The sequence below is a fragment of the Macaca fascicularis genome, chromosome 3, assembly GCF_037993035.2.
Source record: "Macaca fascicularis isolate 582-1 chromosome 3, T2T-MFA8v1.1".
Classification (NCBI taxonomy): domain Eukaryota; kingdom Metazoa; phylum Chordata; class Mammalia; order Primates; family Cercopithecidae; genus Macaca; species Macaca fascicularis.
Genome location: NC_088377.1, coordinates 109839959 through 109857819, shown reverse-complemented (window position 1 = coordinate 109857819; position 17861 = coordinate 109839959). Strand labels below are relative to the sequence as shown.

The window sequence follows — 17861 nt, the reverse complement described above, 5'->3', positions numbered from 1 at the left end:
ATTGTGCTGTAAAGGACATGATTTTGCTCTTTTTTATGGCTGTGTTGTGTTCCACGTTGTATATGTACCACATTTTCTTTATCTGGCCCACCACTGAAGGGCACCTAGGTTGATTCCGTGTCTTTGCTATCATGGATAGCACTAAAGCAATACATTTAATACATTTTTTTAAAATAACATGGGCTTTATGAGGCACTGAGAACTAAAACAAATGAGCACACAAGGAGGATCTGAAGATCTGTGCTTTAGCACATTATAATACTTCTTCCATTGGCTTAAGAATTTCCCTTGGGATCAATAAAACATAATCCTTATTAAAATGCAGTGTTTGAATATAAAGAACAAGGTGCACATTGCAACATCACTAGGCAAATAGCTGAACAAGCAGCAACCACAATCATAAAGTGGGAAAACCCACTCAGGCACACCCTCTAATGAGGTGTCGGTGCAGTGCTGAGGGCTGCTAGGAAACCATTGCTATAAAGTAGTTTTCCTGTAATGTTGGATGGGAGGGCAAATTAACTATGTAGATCCAGAAGCTGATAACAAACTGTCCGTGTCTGTAAACAGCAGTCATGCATTGTTGTATATGCAGTGTAAAGATTTTTACTTTCACAGAACAGTGTGTTTGTATGTGTGTTGTGGGAGGAGAGGGAAGGAGAGAGTGTATGTGTGTTTGTGTGGGAAAGAGAGAAGAAATTCCTAGCACACGCTGACTAATAGCATTCATAATACTTTGAACATTCAGTGAAAATAATTCCTGTAATTGTTGATATAGGTATATTTGGCATTTTACTTACTTGCATATTTTTAATTAGAAAGAAATTTCTTAAAATGCTGCATGCCAAACTGTATCTGGCATGTCTTCTGTGAAGCATAACCATGACACTCTCCAGAAATGATGTTTGACACTCTTCCCATGCAGTTCAATTTATGACCTTCCTCCAGTCCTGCAGAACCATGTGGCCACCTCCTCCAGATCCATTTATGGGATCTTTTTTCCTGTAGCTATGTAGACCCTGAGAAATGTCAGCCCTGGAACCTGGAAAGTATTGACAGGACCACATTTCTCTCCCTCTGGGTCATCATCGTTAGGCGTCTGAAATTTGAGAATAGAGATGGGCACTAGAACTTTTTAAAGAAAAGAAGCAGAATACAAAGAAAACAGATTTTCACTTGTGAATTTGTTTTTGCCATGTGTACTAGGGAAGTAGGAGCCTTATCTGAGCTTGAAGCTAGGTTAACTTCGAACAGAGTCAGACAATTATTAGAAGCAAAGACCGGCATCCTAGATTCTGCAGCATCCTTTCCATGAGTCTACGGTACTTTAAATTTTTTTTTTTTACTTGAGTAGCGTTAGGTGTACAAGTGGTTTTTGATTACGTGGATGAACTGTATGGTGGTGAAGTCTGGGCTCTTATTGTTCCTATCAGCCAAATTGTGTACATTATACACGATAGGTAATTTTTCATCCCTCAGCCCTCTCCCAAACCCTTCTTCTGAGTCTCCAATGTCCATTAAACCCCTTTGTATGTCTTTGGGTACCTATAGCTTAGCTCTCACTTGTAAATAACGTGTGCTATTTGATTTTTCATTCCTGAGCTACTTTGCTTAGGATAATGGCCTCCAATTCCATCCAAGTTGCTGCAAAAGACATTATTATTTTTTATGGCTGAGTGGTATTCCATGGTGTATATGTATACCAGATTTTCTTTGTGCACTCTTCCACTGATGGGCACTTAGATTGATTCCATATGTTTGCAATTGTGAATTGTACTGTGATAAACATGTGCACACAGATGTCTTTTTATAAGATAACTTCTTTTCCTTTGAGTAGATACACAGTTGTAGGACTGCTGAATCAAATGGTAGATCTACTTTGGAGATTGCAGTCTTTTTTGGAGTTATTTCAATTATATTATTGTATATAATCACTTGGAAAAAACATTCCTTTTTTTCACAACCTTGCCAGCATCTGTTGTTTCTTGACTTTTTAATAATCGCCATTCTGACTGGCATGAGATGGCATCTCCTTGTGGTTTTGATTTGCATTTCTCTAATGATAGGCAATGTTGAGCTTTTTTTCAATGTTTGTTAGCCACATTAATGTCTTCTTTTGAGAAGTGTCTGTTCATGTTCTTTACCCTCTTTTTGACACTACAGTCTTAACTGCCAACACAAAAGTCTTACCTGTTGAGTGAAAGTCTTGGTCAAGTCTGAACTGAAATAGACTTAATTTCATGTTTCATTTGAGTCAAGGCTAAGAGTTGGCAAAAGTCAAATTAGGTCTGTGTCTTAGTTCATCTGTACTGCTAAGACAAAATGTTTGTGACTGGGTAATTTATAAACAATAGAAATTTCCTTCTTACAGTTCTGGAGGCTGGGGAGTCCAGGATTAAGGTACCAGCATCCAGTGTCTCGTGAGGGACTTCTTGCTGTGTCCTTACGTGATGGAAGCGCTGAAGGACCAAGAGAGCTAAAAGTTTTGGAGCCTTAATCCCATTCAGAAGGGTGGGGCCCTCATGACCTAATCATCTCCTAAAGGCCCCAGCTCTTAATACTATTGCATTAGAGGCTAAGGTTCAACGTATGAACTCAGGGGGACACACTCAGACCGTAGCAGTCTGCAAATGTGCATAACGTCTACACCTAAATTGGTTTTCTTTCTGGAAACAAAACGAAAAAGGTCACTCACTTTTCTGAACATTTTAGTAGCAAGCAGATTTTACAGTTTGGCAGCCTACAACAGATGGAAAATGTTTAGGCTAAGGAGTTTTCATACTTTGGGAAGCCAAGCTGGTGGTAAAGGAAGCACAAAATATTAGAGTTAACTTTAGTTCTTTGTGTTCTAGGCCAGGTCTAGAAAGGTTAGTGAAGTGAAGAAGTTTTGGACAATGTATATACAAAATTGATATAAAGTGAAGGACAAAGGAGATACACAGAGGAGATGATAGAACATTAGAGGTATTAGGGAAAGATGTTTTCTACTTACTCCATTGAGTGTCCGTGGAAATACAGGGAAGGGTGCTCCATACCACCCCAGTTAGCACTTCTAGCTGTAAACACAGGAGTAAACACAGTTCCTCCCTCTCTACTCTTCTCCTACTACTTTCCCCTCTCATCCCCTTCCACCTCCAGGTCAGAACCACTTTTATCCTGTATTTCCAGAATGTTGGGGAAAGTTGAGAGAGAAAGAGAAAAAGAGAAAACAGTTGGAATATGGCTAGCTAGAGATTCTGTGGTCTCTATTCCCTTTTAAATTACCATGACCATGTGAGATTGGGCACATACACACATGTGCATGAGTGTGCACACAGACACATACTTTTCTTGTATATGTAATATATTTTTTAAAGAGATAAACATGGATTAGAAGAAAGAAAATGAGATGACAAAGAGAGATACTAAATGTGACTGCCTCTGGGGAGCAATCCTTAAATATACCCTCTTCCTCCACCCCAACCTATCCCTCTCTAAAGCAGAGTGAGAGGTACCTTCTCCCTGTTCTTCCACCACTTTGGTGAAATCTCTCTGTGTATCTTATACTATGTGATACTGTTTGCTTATATATGTCTCTCCTCATTTGGTCTGTGAGCTGCCTACATCCAGGATGTCCCTTTTCTTTACTCTGAGTGAGATGGACAGATCACACTGTGACTTCCAGTGTCCTTACAACATCTCATGGTAAAGAATAGACTGTAGGAAGTATGTGATTGTTCTAGTAAAAACTCATGATAAAATGATGTATGACTCATTCTGTATCATAGTTTGCGTTTCAACCTATACTAATGAGCCCTATTTTAATTGTTTCAGCAGTTAGTGGATAGGGGGATAACGGCAAATAATTTCCAGGCACCACGATGTTATTATTAAACTATTATGGACATGTGCAGGAATCTATGGAAATGTGAATTGGTCATGATCTTAGATCTTTAGTCATCCAATCTGAGAAATTAAATTTACTAAAACAACTCATTCAGTTTAACCACTTTAATTCTAAAATATTAAATCATGCCAGTATGTCTGGTTCTGGTATTCCTCAAGCCAAAATAATCAATATTCACACAATTAGAATTCCCAAGTTAATTACTTTATATGCCCATCAAGATTGTTTTGCAGAAAATTCATTATCTGTGATTTAATGTGAATTTATATGTTGAGATTTATGTCTATAAACAATCATTTTTGTAGGAAAAACTCTAGAACCCAAAGCACCTATTTGCTTCAGAGAATATGAAATACAGTGAAACTTACTAAACTTACTAAAAAATTTGGAGGGTCCTTGCCCTCTACTATTGCAGCAGAATTGAAGCCAGACCCCCAAACCTGATCAAAATCACATTTTTGTCACTCTTCTTTCTCCCAAATTCATAACTAAATCATAATTATCAAGGTATCTGTTAATTACAATGAGCAGGTCAACTCTTTCCAATAAATTATATATCTTTGTTGTTAGATTTTTGTAATAAAAGGTCCTCTTGTTTCAGTTTTTCAAAATGCATTGTAGTCTAGAATTATATATGCTTTCTATTTTGAGAGTAAATTATAACTGTTTTCTCCTTCATTACAGAGGACAATATATGTGCATCTTCAAATGCAGCATCCTGTGCCAGGTGCCTTGCGCTGGGTCCAGAATGTGGATGGTGTGTTCAAGAGGTGTGCCTTTTTTTTTTTTTTTTTTTTTTTTTTTTTTGCTTTTTCTCATGGTTGACTTGAGCTATAGCATGACTTCATTTTCCTAATATTCTGTGCCTTGAAGGTGCATCAGGAAAAAGAAAGATACTGCAGAACATAAGGAAAATTTTATTTGGTTTTATACTTGGAAATAGCATATCTGGCTGAATATAAAATAAAGCATAACCTTTTTATTAGGAAAATTACGGTAATTTTGAAATGAAGTACAAACCATTTTATGTTTTCCATCTGTTCTATAGAGAGAATTGGCAACCACAGCTAGTAACTTTTGATAGTTCAGTAGGCTTTGGTGTGGAATTCTTGCTTCAGCTTGAGGCATAAGGTTATGTATCCTGTTGTTCAAAATAACTGTTTTTCTGTTCTACCAAGATAAACAGATCCTAATAACAAAATTCTTAGTAAAACAATTACAATGCATTCCTTCTTTCTTGGCTCTAGGGTTGTTTTGTGAGTTTTCTTTTTTTGTCGGTAATCTAGAGTTAGAACTGCCTGTATCTAGTAAATTGCACTGAAGAAGCAATCTGCTAATTTGGGATTTCTTCTTGTATGAGATTACCTAAATAATTTTACATTTACTTATGTAGCTCCTGGGAATTAGAACAAACAAATGGGTCTTTAATGGCCTTTTGCTTGACATGGAGATAAGTCTGTAGCTTTTGTCTCCTCTGACTTAACAACTGTGCCTACTGTTATCCTTCCGACCTCCTTTATTACTTCTTGGAGAAAAAAGAAAGTTGAAAGATAGCAACAAATGGTGGATATCATTTTCTTCTAGGAAGCAAGTCAGAATAGAGGCAGGGGAAGAGTTCAAGAAATGGTAGGCACGTCTGAAAGTAAGTCTCCCTACCGATAGCCTAAAGGCTTCCCAGATGGACTCTGGGCTCCACCAGTGAGAAAACCAGATGTCATTCATGAACTACAAAGTGCTTCATCAGAACCCGTGGAGCCAGGCATGTCACAGAGAGGACAATTTCAGAGTTTCTGGGTCCGATCCCATCACTTCCTGTGAGCCAAATGACCAAAAGAATTCACTTTACTCTAGCATCTCCCTTTCTTCATCTCTATAACCTCAAATTTGGTGTTTGCTTCCAGGTTTTTCTCTGTCAAGAATGTTTCATGGCTTGTTATTTCCTGACCCCAAACCAGTACTTCATTTTAGATTTTTACTGCTTCACTAAGGAAAATCCTTAGAGCCCTGAAGTTTGTGCCAACTTGCTGTCAACTGCTGAACGCTTTAGTGAGGGTAGTTTGGAAGAGCCTTCAAAAGAGAAGCCCAGTTGTCAGCCACATGTAAGATGTTAGCCATAGAACATTCGATTTCAGAGGGACCCCTTCTCCCTCTCACACCTCCGACTGGAAGAAAATAATCTGGAGAGTCATAGCTTTGGGAATAACTGTCAGTCCTGCCATAGAAGGAGGGATTTTGAGTATTCGGAGGAGTCAGTTGTCCGATAGAAGGAGCTAAGTCAAGGAGAAAGGAGGTGGCTGCTGGAGGGGAGAAGGAAAATCTATCACTATTGGTGACATTCTTCAGATGGGATCTTAGGGAAAACAGTCAGAAACTCACTTGGGTGCTCATGTCCTCAAATATTCTATACAGCGCAGTTCAGCCTAGTTTATGTATTGAAAGAGCAGGCTCTGAAGAAACACTGAGTTGGATTCAAATCCCAGTTCCACCAGTTTCTAATGTTATAAACTTGCACATGTTACCTAACCACTTTGAATCTCAGATTTCCATACCTCTAAAATGGAAATACAAATTGAACCCTCCACACAGTCTTTGTGAGGATGAAATGAAGCAATGTGGGAAGCATTGGGCACAGAGGCATGGCTTAAGAAATGGGAGTGAGGACTATATAGAACTTTAACAAGGCTCTGGAACAACTCATTCAGGGTTAGGAAACCAGGAGGAGTGCCTGCTTTAATAACACAACCTCAGGGGAAGCAGCCAGTTTTAGGACTCAGCCACCATCTGTGCCATTAACAGAAGGAGCTGTCCACTCCCTGCAGGCCGACCTGATGTCATTGAGAGGAAGAATGTATTATTTAATTTTGGAAGATCCCTCACCCTTTAGGTGCGGATGTGGCTGATGCCAATGATTCCTCAACCAGTAAGCCTGGAAGGAGAGGCAAGGGAGAGGCAGGCCTTTTTTTTTTTTTTTTTTTTTCTGCTCATGATTAGGATAGATAAATGGTAACAAAGTAAACCTGGCTTGAATAATTTTCAAAGCTAGTCAAAAGCAAAAGGTCTCTAGAAAATTTAGACAGGATATATCCAGTTTGCTTGCACTACTATGTAGCACGTTAATCTGCCATTCCATGTACTTTGCTTTCTCTTTCCTTCTACACTACATAAGTAATTGGAAAGTAATTAGGATAGAAAGGGCATCATCAATGTTACCTAGTTTAATGCCCCATGTTCCTTTCTAACATCTATGAAAGACATTATATATCTTGAAGAATTCCCTTCCTCTCCTACCCGTTATATCTGATGCAGAGTGTCATGCATAGTTAGAGTTCAGAGTGCAGGCTCAGAGCATAGTTATACTTTCACAGTATATATGATAGGAAAAATTTCACTGTCAAAGAGAATATGATAGAATTCTCTCACTTCTGTGCAAATTGCTATGTTTGGAAGTCAAAAAGACTCAGTCATGAGTAGGAAAAAGAAAAACCTTTTCATATATATATCCCCAGAATATTATATTAAATTGATGAAAATAACAACCAATAAAAAGCCAACCAGGTCAGGTGCAGTGGCTCACACTTTGGGAGCACTTTGGGAGGCCGAGGCAGGCAGATCACCTAAGGTCAGGAGTTTGAGACCAACCTGGCCAACATGCTAAAACCCCATCTCTACAAAAGATACAATAGTTAGCTGGGTGTGGTGGTATGTGCCTGTAGTTCCAACTATTTGGGAGGCTGAGGCAAGATAATTTTTAGAAGCTGGGAGATGGAGGTTGCAGTGAGCCAAGATCGTGCCACTGCACTCCAGCCTGGATCAGGAGGGAGACTCTGTCTCCAAAATAGAGAGAAAAAAAAAAGCCAACCAGAGGAACTTCAGTCTGAGCTTTTCCTTCTCAAATAGGTTTTAGATGCAGAAAGTGGAGTAGGATTTTTGCTTGTGTTTTTCTTGTAGAAAGAGTAAAAACATAAGGATTAGAAGAAATTAAAATGATATAAAATACCAAAAATGCAATATTTGCTATGTCATTTTCTTTGAATGTAACTGAGATGATATACACTAAAAACATCAGTGATTTTCTTTCTTTTAAACAGGATTTCATTTCAGGTGGATCAAGAAGTGAACGTTGTGATATTGTTTCCAATTTAATAAGCAAAGGCTGCTCAGTTGATTCAATAGAATACCCATCTGTGCATGTTATAATACCCACTGAAAATGAAATTAATACCCAGGTGACACCAGGAGAAGTGTCTATCCAACTGCGTCCAGGTTTGGTCATTTTCAAATACATCTATAATGATTCTTAACTTGAAATTGCAACTTATTTTAATTTGCTCATTTTAAATATTATGTGGCAGGCAGTATTGTTATTGTAGAAGCCACAGTGGACTCAGAATCAAGAAATTAGAATTCTAGTCTTTATAGTGCCTGCAGCCAGCTGTGTGTCTTCGGACACTGCAAACCTGACCACACTATATTCTAATTATGTGTTCTGTTCACATAATCTGATCAGGTTGTGATGTAATTGTGTTTTTCTACTCTACTGTGAGCCCTAGGAGCAAGGGGACATGTTTATTCCACTCTGTTTTTCCAATGCCTAGCAGAGCGCTGGCATGTAGTAAGCACTCCATAAGTATTTGCTAGCTTGATTGATCCCCTTTGGAAGGGATCTTCCAAAATTAAATCAATCAAGCAATCAATATTTATGTGATTGTGATTTAATCACAACCAACTTGTGATTAAAAGTTTATTACAAAGTTCTTAGAGCTTTTGTAATAGACTTTCAATCACAAGGCTGCAATTCATGATTATCATAATTACCTTGGGCCATTTTGTGATGGCCCCTAAGATTAATTTACACCTTTTCTCCTATACCTCTTTTTTACTTCCCCTTCCTTCACAGTGTATTTCACAGTTTGGCCTATGTTGTAGGCCACTGGACATTATTCACTTTCCTCCACTGCTACAGAATCCTGGTGTAAAAACTACATATAGTAAGATAAATCAAGGTACACAGATGTGCACCACTCAATTAGATGCATGTAGTTTAAAACAGCTCGCAATTGTATCCAAGCCTTTGTCATTTCATTGTGGGTGGTCCTGTCCTGTCATTAATTTTTAAATAACCATTCTTGACACATTCCCTTCCCCATTCCAGAAATGTGCTATTTCTTCCAGACTCTGATTATCAGAAAAACAAAATCCATTACTTTCTTGGCCCTGGGCATATTCCCAGTTTCCAATTAAAACTATGCTCTTTCCCTTATTAAATAATGACACAGCCCAGTATGGACATTGTGAGCAACAGTTGGAAAGGAATATACGAAAATGAAAGTAATTAGATTGGTAAGATTATAGCTATTCTCACCTTCCATTGTAAAAAATTATTTAGTGTGGTAAATAAATTCTTTTTAGAAAAAGAGAAAGAGAGAGGGTGAAACAAAAATTATATGCTCTTGTTCACCTAATTCCAATTCAATACATCCACTAAACTCTGCCCTTAGATATTCCTATAATTACACATGCCTCTCTCGTCTGTGTTTTCTTTTGCCTTTTTCTTAGTACTGGAAAGTTTGAACATTATCCCTAAGCTGGTAACCATTTTTAGCTCTTTTTTGTGTAATTTGTATCTCCATACAAATATGCCTATTTTTCTAATCGAATGCCAATTTTCAGCAGCTTATATATAAAGCTTACCATATATCACTTGCCTCTAGTAAATATGACTACATCCTTAAAAATGTTTTATTCTTTTTTAAATTCTTGAGATGTGACAATCATAAGCTGCATTTTTTTTTATTTATTTTTCTTATGCTCCTTCATGCACACTGAATATAAGCTGCATTTTAATGTTATAGTTGCCCAACCATCTTTAATGATTTTTTTCTTTTCCTGTTATCCTAATAGGTTTGTAGTCCTAGTTTTTCTGATCTATATGAGCCTGAGATTACTTCTAGCATCCCCAATTTCTTATGCATTTCCATATCCCCAGCAAGACTACATACTAGAGCCTTTCCCATTGTTAATCTACCTGATTCTTCAGGATCTTAATCCAGGCCATCGCCCCTTTCAGCACACATGTAATTCCATTACATTTCAGCTTTCATACTCAAATGAGTCTGGAAATACTTCCCAGTTCACACTTGAAGAGTAAGTTGTTAATATCATCTTTCCTGCAAATCTTTCAGAATTCTCAATACCTGCCTCTTCACTCTTCATTTTCCTTCAACAGGATTTTCAAAATAGCAGAATTGAAAAACCCACACCTTAATATTTGCACATGAAGTAAATAGGAATTATATAATAGAATAGAAAAATAATTAATAAACAGTCTCTTAGTCTGTTTGGCTGCTATAGTAAAGTACCATAGATTGGGTGGCATACACAACAGTTTATTTTCTCATGGTTCTAGGGGATGGAAACTCCAAGATCAAGGTGCTAGTGGATTTGGTTACTGGTGAGAAGTCTCATCCTGGCGTGCTATGTCCACACAGGACAGAGAGAAAGTGATAAAGAGAGAGAACACACATGCACAAGAGTGAGAGAGTGAAAGCGCTCCAGTATCTCTTCTTAGAAGGACACTAATCCCATCATGTGGGCTCCATCCTCGTGACATCATCTAAACCTAATCATATCTCCCAGAGACCCACTATTCAAATACCATCACATTGGAAGTTAGGGCTCCAACATATGAATTTTTCAGAACACAATTCAGCCAATAGCATTTGATACATACATAATATTTTCAAAAGTCCATGGAATATTTTTAGAAATGAATTACACTTTAGGCAGGAAAACACAATTCTAAAAATAAAGCTGTTCTTATATGCCAATATCTATAAGCATGGCATAGTAAAATTTTAAATCAATACAAAATGATAAGTAAATATTAAATAATGGCAAGTTTCAGAGAAGCCTCTCATAAATAATTCTATCTCCAAGAATAAATTGAAACTCTAGTCCTATAAGCCAATAATAATAGTAACAAGACTTCAAAATATACGGGTTGTTACTGAAGTTGTTGTTAGGAAAATTCACAACTTTAAGTGATTTTATTATTAAAGAAAAATGAATCCAGATGAACTAAGCATTCAAGGATATAAGAACAAGATAAACAAAAAAATTCATAAGAAAAACAGAAAAGAGTTCCTAAATTTAATAACAAAGCAAAATTAATGAAATGCAAAATAGGAAAAAAAGAATAAAATGAATGTATAAATCCAAGAGCTGGTTCTCTGTAAAGTCTAATGAAATAGATAAATTATTGGCAAATCTAATTAAGAAAAGAGGACAAAAATCAAATAACCTAATTATATAAACCATAATTATAGAAAAAATTTCAGAAAGAAGCCTTTAAGAAATATTAAGTACAAAAATCTATGATAAACTGTTTAAATCTTGATAATATAGATAATTTTCTAGGAAAATATGTCTAAAATTGACTCAAGATAGAGAACCCTAAGAAACCTAATATACAAGAAGTTTAAAAAGTTATAAATGTTTATAATTATAAAAATTATAATTACCTCCCCTAATAAGCAATACTCCCTAAAGACATTAGGTCTAAATGCTTTCATGAGAAGAAATGTTTCATTATCATTCAAATACTGAAGGAATACATTATCTCTGTGGTATATAAACTCTTATATCACTTTATTTATTTATTTATGTATTTATTGTTGTCATTATTATTATTTTGAGATGGAGTCTCCCTCTGTCACCCAGGGTGGAGTACAGTGGCGCGATCTCAACTCGTTACAACCTCTGCCTCCCAGGTTCAAGCGATTCTCCTGCCTCAGCCCCCTGAATAGCTGAGATTACAGGCACCTGCCACCATGCCCAGCAATTTTGTTTTTGTATTTTAAGTAGAGACAGGGTTTCACCTTGTTGGCCAGGCTGGTCTTGAACTCTTGAACTCAGGTGATCCGCCCGCCTCAACTTCCCAAAGTGCTGGGATTTCAGGAGTGAGCCATCGAGCCCGGCCTAAACTATTCCATCACTTTAGAGGATGCCTAGAAGCTACTTAACTATTACAAGGTTAGCATAACTCTATTATCAAATTCTTAATAAAATTTTAGCAAATCAAATTAACTGTATGTGATAAGAAGAACAATATCACCAAACAAATAGACTTAAGCTAGAAAACCAAAGATAGTTGATTTTTGGAATTGATTTATTTTTATGATGTTAGTTTGCCAAAAAGAGATAAAACATTGCTATCTCAATAGATAACAAAAAATCATTCAATAAAATTTAGTGCCCATTTCTGACAAAACCAAAATTGAAGAATACTCCCTTAGGGTATATTAAAATCCTTCTCAAAAGTTTACATAAATATGATTACATTTTTAAAACTTAAATAAGAGTTATAAACATTTTGAAAAGATAAAGCAAAATTATCATGCCATGGAAAATCCAAGCAAATCAAGTAAAGCTAACTATTGAATTTTTTAAAATTTTACTCCGGCAGGTTGTTTTTTAAAATATTCAAAAATCAGTGAATTTCCTTTGTAATATTAAATATAATGAAGAAAAATGATCAATTGTGTGATTATCTCATAAAAGCAACCTAGAATGTAAACTGTTTAGGAATAAACTTTTAAAAAAGTATAAGATCTGGGAGGGGGAAGGGATGGCACTGGGAGTTATACCTGATGTAAACAACGAGTTGATGGGTGCTGACAAGTTGATGGGTGCATCACACCAACATGGCACAAGTATACATATGTAACAAACTTGCGCATTGTGCACATGTACCCTAGAACTTAAAGTATAATAAAAAATAATAATAATTTTTTAAAAAGTATAAGATCCATTGTGCTGCTTAATAGAAAATATGAATAAATGGAGAAGAATTTTATGCTCCTGAATATAATAGCATAATAATGACAGTTCTCTATAAATATAGTCTATAAATATAACAAAGTCCAAGTGAATCAATAAATGTAAGACAATCAATCCAAATCAAATCTGAATGAAGTTTTTTAAAACACATCTTCACTGAAACTTACTATGCGTGTATCTTTGTATATAACCGCATATTTCTTTAGCATGCATTCCTGGCAGTAGAAATGCTAGGTCAAATGTATGACAATGTACTTACTTTTTAATGTATATTGTTACATTATTCACAAAAAAATTCGATGTTCAGTTTAGCCTTTCATTAGTCAACCATGCCTGCTTTCATTCTTTTTAATGTCTGCTATTTGTTTAGTCCATTAGCTGTTTTCTTTTGCCTTTTTCCTAGAACTAGAAAGTTTAAACATTTTTCCTAAGCTGTTAATCATCTACGTCTCTCTTTTTTTGTGTGTGATTTGTGTCTCCATACAAATATGCCTATTTTTCTAATTGAATCCTAATTTTTAGCAGTTTATTATATATTATTTGCCTATTATAAGTATATTCTTTTAAATGTCTTGCTCTTTTTTAAATACACAAGTATGAAAATTATCAGTTGCATTTTTTCTACTGGTATGTCACAAATAATTTATACACTTCAATGAGTTTAGCTTGTTCTTTTTTTGTAGATATAATGATGATTTAGTCCTTCTGAGACTATAAATGAACAGTTCAAAAGTTGGAAAATTGTTTCAGTGCTATAGACAAGCAATGATAGTGGTAATGACACAGGAGAAAGCCCGGTAAACTTGAGGAGAATGGAGAGGTGGAATCCACAGGAGTTGGTGATTGATGGGCCATGTGGGACTCCCAGGATCTGGCAAGCAACTTAGTGTGGTAGGGAATTCTGCTCCTTATGAATGGAGTGGTGTTGATTTAAACTGGGATGTCTTGAGTTGAGAGAGAGAGACTTAGCTATATGAGGCTGAAGCTCCGGGGAGAGATAGGACTTGGAGATAGAAGAGAAACAGGAGACATCAACAGGAGATGGTAAGTGAACGCAGTGGGGAAGAGATCATTGGGAGTAGGAGAGTGAAAAAAGAGAAATAATTTTATGTCAGTCATTGCGGAGCTTGATTTTATTAAATTTCCCGCTACTATTTGAATTTCTATGTGCAAATTAGCATAATTGTCTAACGTGTGTAAGTCATCTTTCCCACATAGTTGTGAGCTCCGTGTGGCAGAACTAGTTTGTAATCCCCATATATAGCAAATATTTATTAAATTAAACTGAAAATAAGTTCTTAAAAATGAATTTGACATCAAAGACATATCCGTCTTAGGGCATAATATATAAAGCTCAATTCTGGCAACCCCAGATATATAGAAACATACTCCATGATGTAAAAGTCCTTTTCACCATGAGTTGAATCAGAGTCAAGGGCTTGATATAATGCATACCTAAGTGGAAAATGCATTCAGCTCTTAATATTAACTTTGATTTATCACTTTATTCTTCTCTGATAAAAATTTATGACTTCCAGTGTAGCCTCTGTTAAAAATTTTTCAAGAATATATTCACTACATCATATCCTGACTAGGTTTCTTAAAAATGTTAGTAGGACTATATTTTAATTGAATGTTTTAAATGACATTAAAAAATGACATTTTCGCCGGGCGCGGTGGCTCAAGCCTGTAATCCCAGCACTTTGGGAGGCCGAGACGGGCGGATCACGAGGTCAGGAGTTCGAGACCATCCTGGCTAACACGGTGAAACCCTGTCTCTACTAAATAATACAAAAAACTAGCCGGGCGAGGTGGCGGGCGCCTGTAGTCCCAGCTACTCAGGAGGCTGAGGCAGGAGAATGGCGTAAAAACCCGGGAGGCGGAGCTTGCAGTGAGCTGAGATCTGGCCACTGCACTCCAGCCTGGGCGACAGAGCGAGACTCCGTCTCAAAAAAAAAAAAAAAAGACATTTTCTTTATTTTTCACTTCTTAAATTATACCTTTTTCTTATTTTCACCTATGAATCTTATGGAAAATGATAACAGAAGTAGACTATTGATCCTATTTGATGTCCTCTAAGGAAACTGGATATTAACTCTTTAGGAAAATAGGAGAGAGAAGGGAACTCTCTAATTCTAATTTAGAAATAATACAATGTATAGGATAAGGATTAGTTTAACCTATATTTCACTAACTTAAGAAAATGTTTCAAACTTCGTTCATTTTAACAATGGGCAAAAAGAATCTTCTAATTTAGCGTAGATTTAGTAAGATTTTCCAGATATGCCTTACCTCTTTCTTGATTTCAAAATTTAGAAAACAAAACAGAACTTGCACATTTTCTCTCCACCCTGGCACACATTCCTCACTTTATTTCCCACAGAAATTAGGAAATGTACTGGAGTCTGTATCTTGCCATTATAAACTGGTCCCATTTGGGGGCCCTTCTCCTTCCACTGCTGAAGTATAATGAATAGAAATTGGCTTATAATTCTTCCACTTACAGTTTTCCACATTTTCTCTTGGTTTTAAAATTTCATCTTATGCAGAATGCTTTTTACTTATCTTTTCCTAGTGTGCAGTCATGTTTGTTGTACCCAGTACATCAGGGATGCTCACACCATTCTTTGAGTAGTTTAAAAACTCATTTTAACCACTTTTTATTCTTTGTATTCAAACCAATCATTGGCAATAGCTCTAAGTAGGTAATTTAATTAACTCTCCTCCATGTCTTCTTTCTAATTCTGTCACAGACTCACTTCTTCCCTTTAAAGTTAGTGGAAGGAAATGAGGGTCTGAGTCCTTAGAATCTCAAAAGGCACGAGGATAAAGCTTTCCTGGAGATAATATAAGTGGTGGCAGGAACATTTGGGAGCCAGATGATACTGTTTTCCTCTTAGAGAAACTCTGTGGAAGCTCTCCCTACACTGTGGGAAATAATTCTAGATACTGACTTCTTTCTGTGGTAAATATGTGGGCCCTTTGAAATGTTGTACCAAAATGTGCTTCAAATATAGTTTAGTTATAAAACATTTATGGGTGACTATGTATGTGCCAGTTACAGAGGCTTCAGAGATGAAGCAACAGTTCTTACCCTAATGTTGCTTAAAATCTAGTAGTAGTAATAATTACTAACATGTGCATTTACTATATATGTAATACTATGGAAAATATTTTACATAGATTATCTTATTTAGTAGCTCTTAGCTGCTTAAAAAAAAAAAAAAAAAGATAAAGATGCCCAGTCTAGAATCTCATAATTATATGGTAAACACTAAAATGGTGGTATGATCCAGTTGCCGTGGAAACACAGGGGCGGGGCCCTCAGCTCAGTTTAGGAAGGAGCAGATTAGTGAGTGGTGTCTAACTGGTAATTACACGAAGAAGAAGAGGTTGGGTCACCACAGGCAGAGGAAGGACCACAAGCAGGGCATAGGAGTATGCATTTGTAGGGTGTATATGGGGGAATTAAAGCAGATTTGTTTTGCTAGCACTAAAGATGTAGACAAGAGTAAGTATTATATAGGAACTTTGATCTGACATATTTAGCCATTGGGCATTGGCCATCTGGTGGAGAGCTGTTGACAAAACATAAGCAGTTTTGAATTTTAAAAAGACAGATTTGGTGGTATAGATAATGATGGCAGGAAAATGAAGTGATAGAGGTAGACAAATGAAGAGGTTATAGAAATAATCCAGGCAAAAAGACAAGAAGGGCAAGGGTGGATAGGAATATATCCCAGTATTCTGGCATGCTAGAGGAGTTCAACTGAAATGTTTAACTTGACGAATAATAGGTAAGGAGCGTGAGTGAAAACTAAACTACTAGATTCTCAACTCTTAAACCCTTTACTGCATCAAAAGTAATGAGTTTGAACTATAGTGTTGAAATTAACCTGATTCTACCCTGTGTTAGAGATTCTACATTCATAAAGGAAAAAAAAAAGAAGGAAATGTTATGGTGGGCCCTAAATTATAGTCAATTATAACTATTTTCCCCAAAGTTGGCCTTACATATGTTTAGTGGTAAGAATTGATTGTTTAATATAGGAAAAATTGGTGAGATAATGTGATTCGAATTCCAAAAAAAAAAAAAAAAAAAAAGGAAAATTAGATAGCTCTGCATTCAGAAGAACTGAATGATATTTTAAAGACATTCACATAAATACACACCCAAATAGATTCTTCACATTTACTTGTATTCCAAAAACAGAAAACTATTGAAAAGAATGCAGTATGGCAGCAAAGTACATAAACAAAAAAGCAAATGAAGCATCACCAGAATTTTGTTTTCTGTTGTAGAAACTTACTTAGGTTACTTCCTGAGACTGGCAAATAAAGATACCAGAAATGTAAAGTAATAATTACTTTTATCTTCAACACCCAAATCCCCTAAAATGACAAGAACAGCTATAATTAAGTTAATGTGAAATTAAAAAGGGAACACTGACATATCATCTATTAATATTCAATATAAATATTAACCCATGGTACCTTACAACTAAAAATATCTGGAGCGCACATGCCAGGTTAAGTTTAATTTTTATATAACAAATCCAGTTGCATATAACTGTTTAATAATTCCTGATAGTTGGAATAGCCCAGATAGTTGTAAAGTATTAATAGAAATATATTCAACAGGGCTTCTGCAAAATTAATAAAATTCTTTAGGTAAAATGGCTTTGAAAATCATATATTATGCTTGAGGAGGAGTGAATGTGGGAGGGGGTTATTGTAGTCGGGCTTGTCCTACTTGGGAGGAAGGAGGAAAAGTGAGGAGCAATCATTCCCCTTCCCTTCCCTCCCCTCCCTGAAATTCCCAGGCTGTTTGTTTAAAACCAATGGATATTGCCAGTAGGCATGTGATGAAACTGAGGGTGCTGTCCCTGTCAGGGCAGAGATCCATGGTCTATCTGGACATTTCTGTTGTCCTTTTCATATAGCCATGTCCCCATGCCAACTAGAGTTCCTTTGGTAATAATTCTGAAACCACTGATGGGAAGTGGAGATTTTCCTGGAAACCCTGACATGGGTCATAGCACTTCATTAATTAAATCATTTCCAGGGTCACTCTAAGCCCCTGTTTTATACCCTATTCCATTTCTCCTCCAAAATTATGCCCAGGCATCTTGTCCAA

The 17861-nt window shown here is 36.3% G+C and overlaps 1 protein-coding gene across 3 annotated transcripts in view; it reads left to right on the top strand.

Annotated features, from left to right (window-relative positions):
* The window catches only part of ITGB8 (integrin subunit beta 8), an 81770-nt gene that overhangs the window by 28260 nt on the left and 35649 nt on the right, over positions 1-17861 (top strand). For 2 of the 3 annotated variants that reach the window (XM_005550019.5, XM_065542213.1), the window contains exons 2-3: positions 4571-4656; positions 7975-8149. The exons of the other annotated variant lie outside the window; for it this stretch is intronic. In XM_005550019.5, coding sequence (XP_005550076.1) covers positions 4571-4656; positions 7975-8149 — 261 coding nt within the window. The remainder of the gene's footprint in view (positions 1-4570; positions 4657-7974; positions 8150-17861) is intronic. 3 annotated transcript variants of the gene reach the window in all.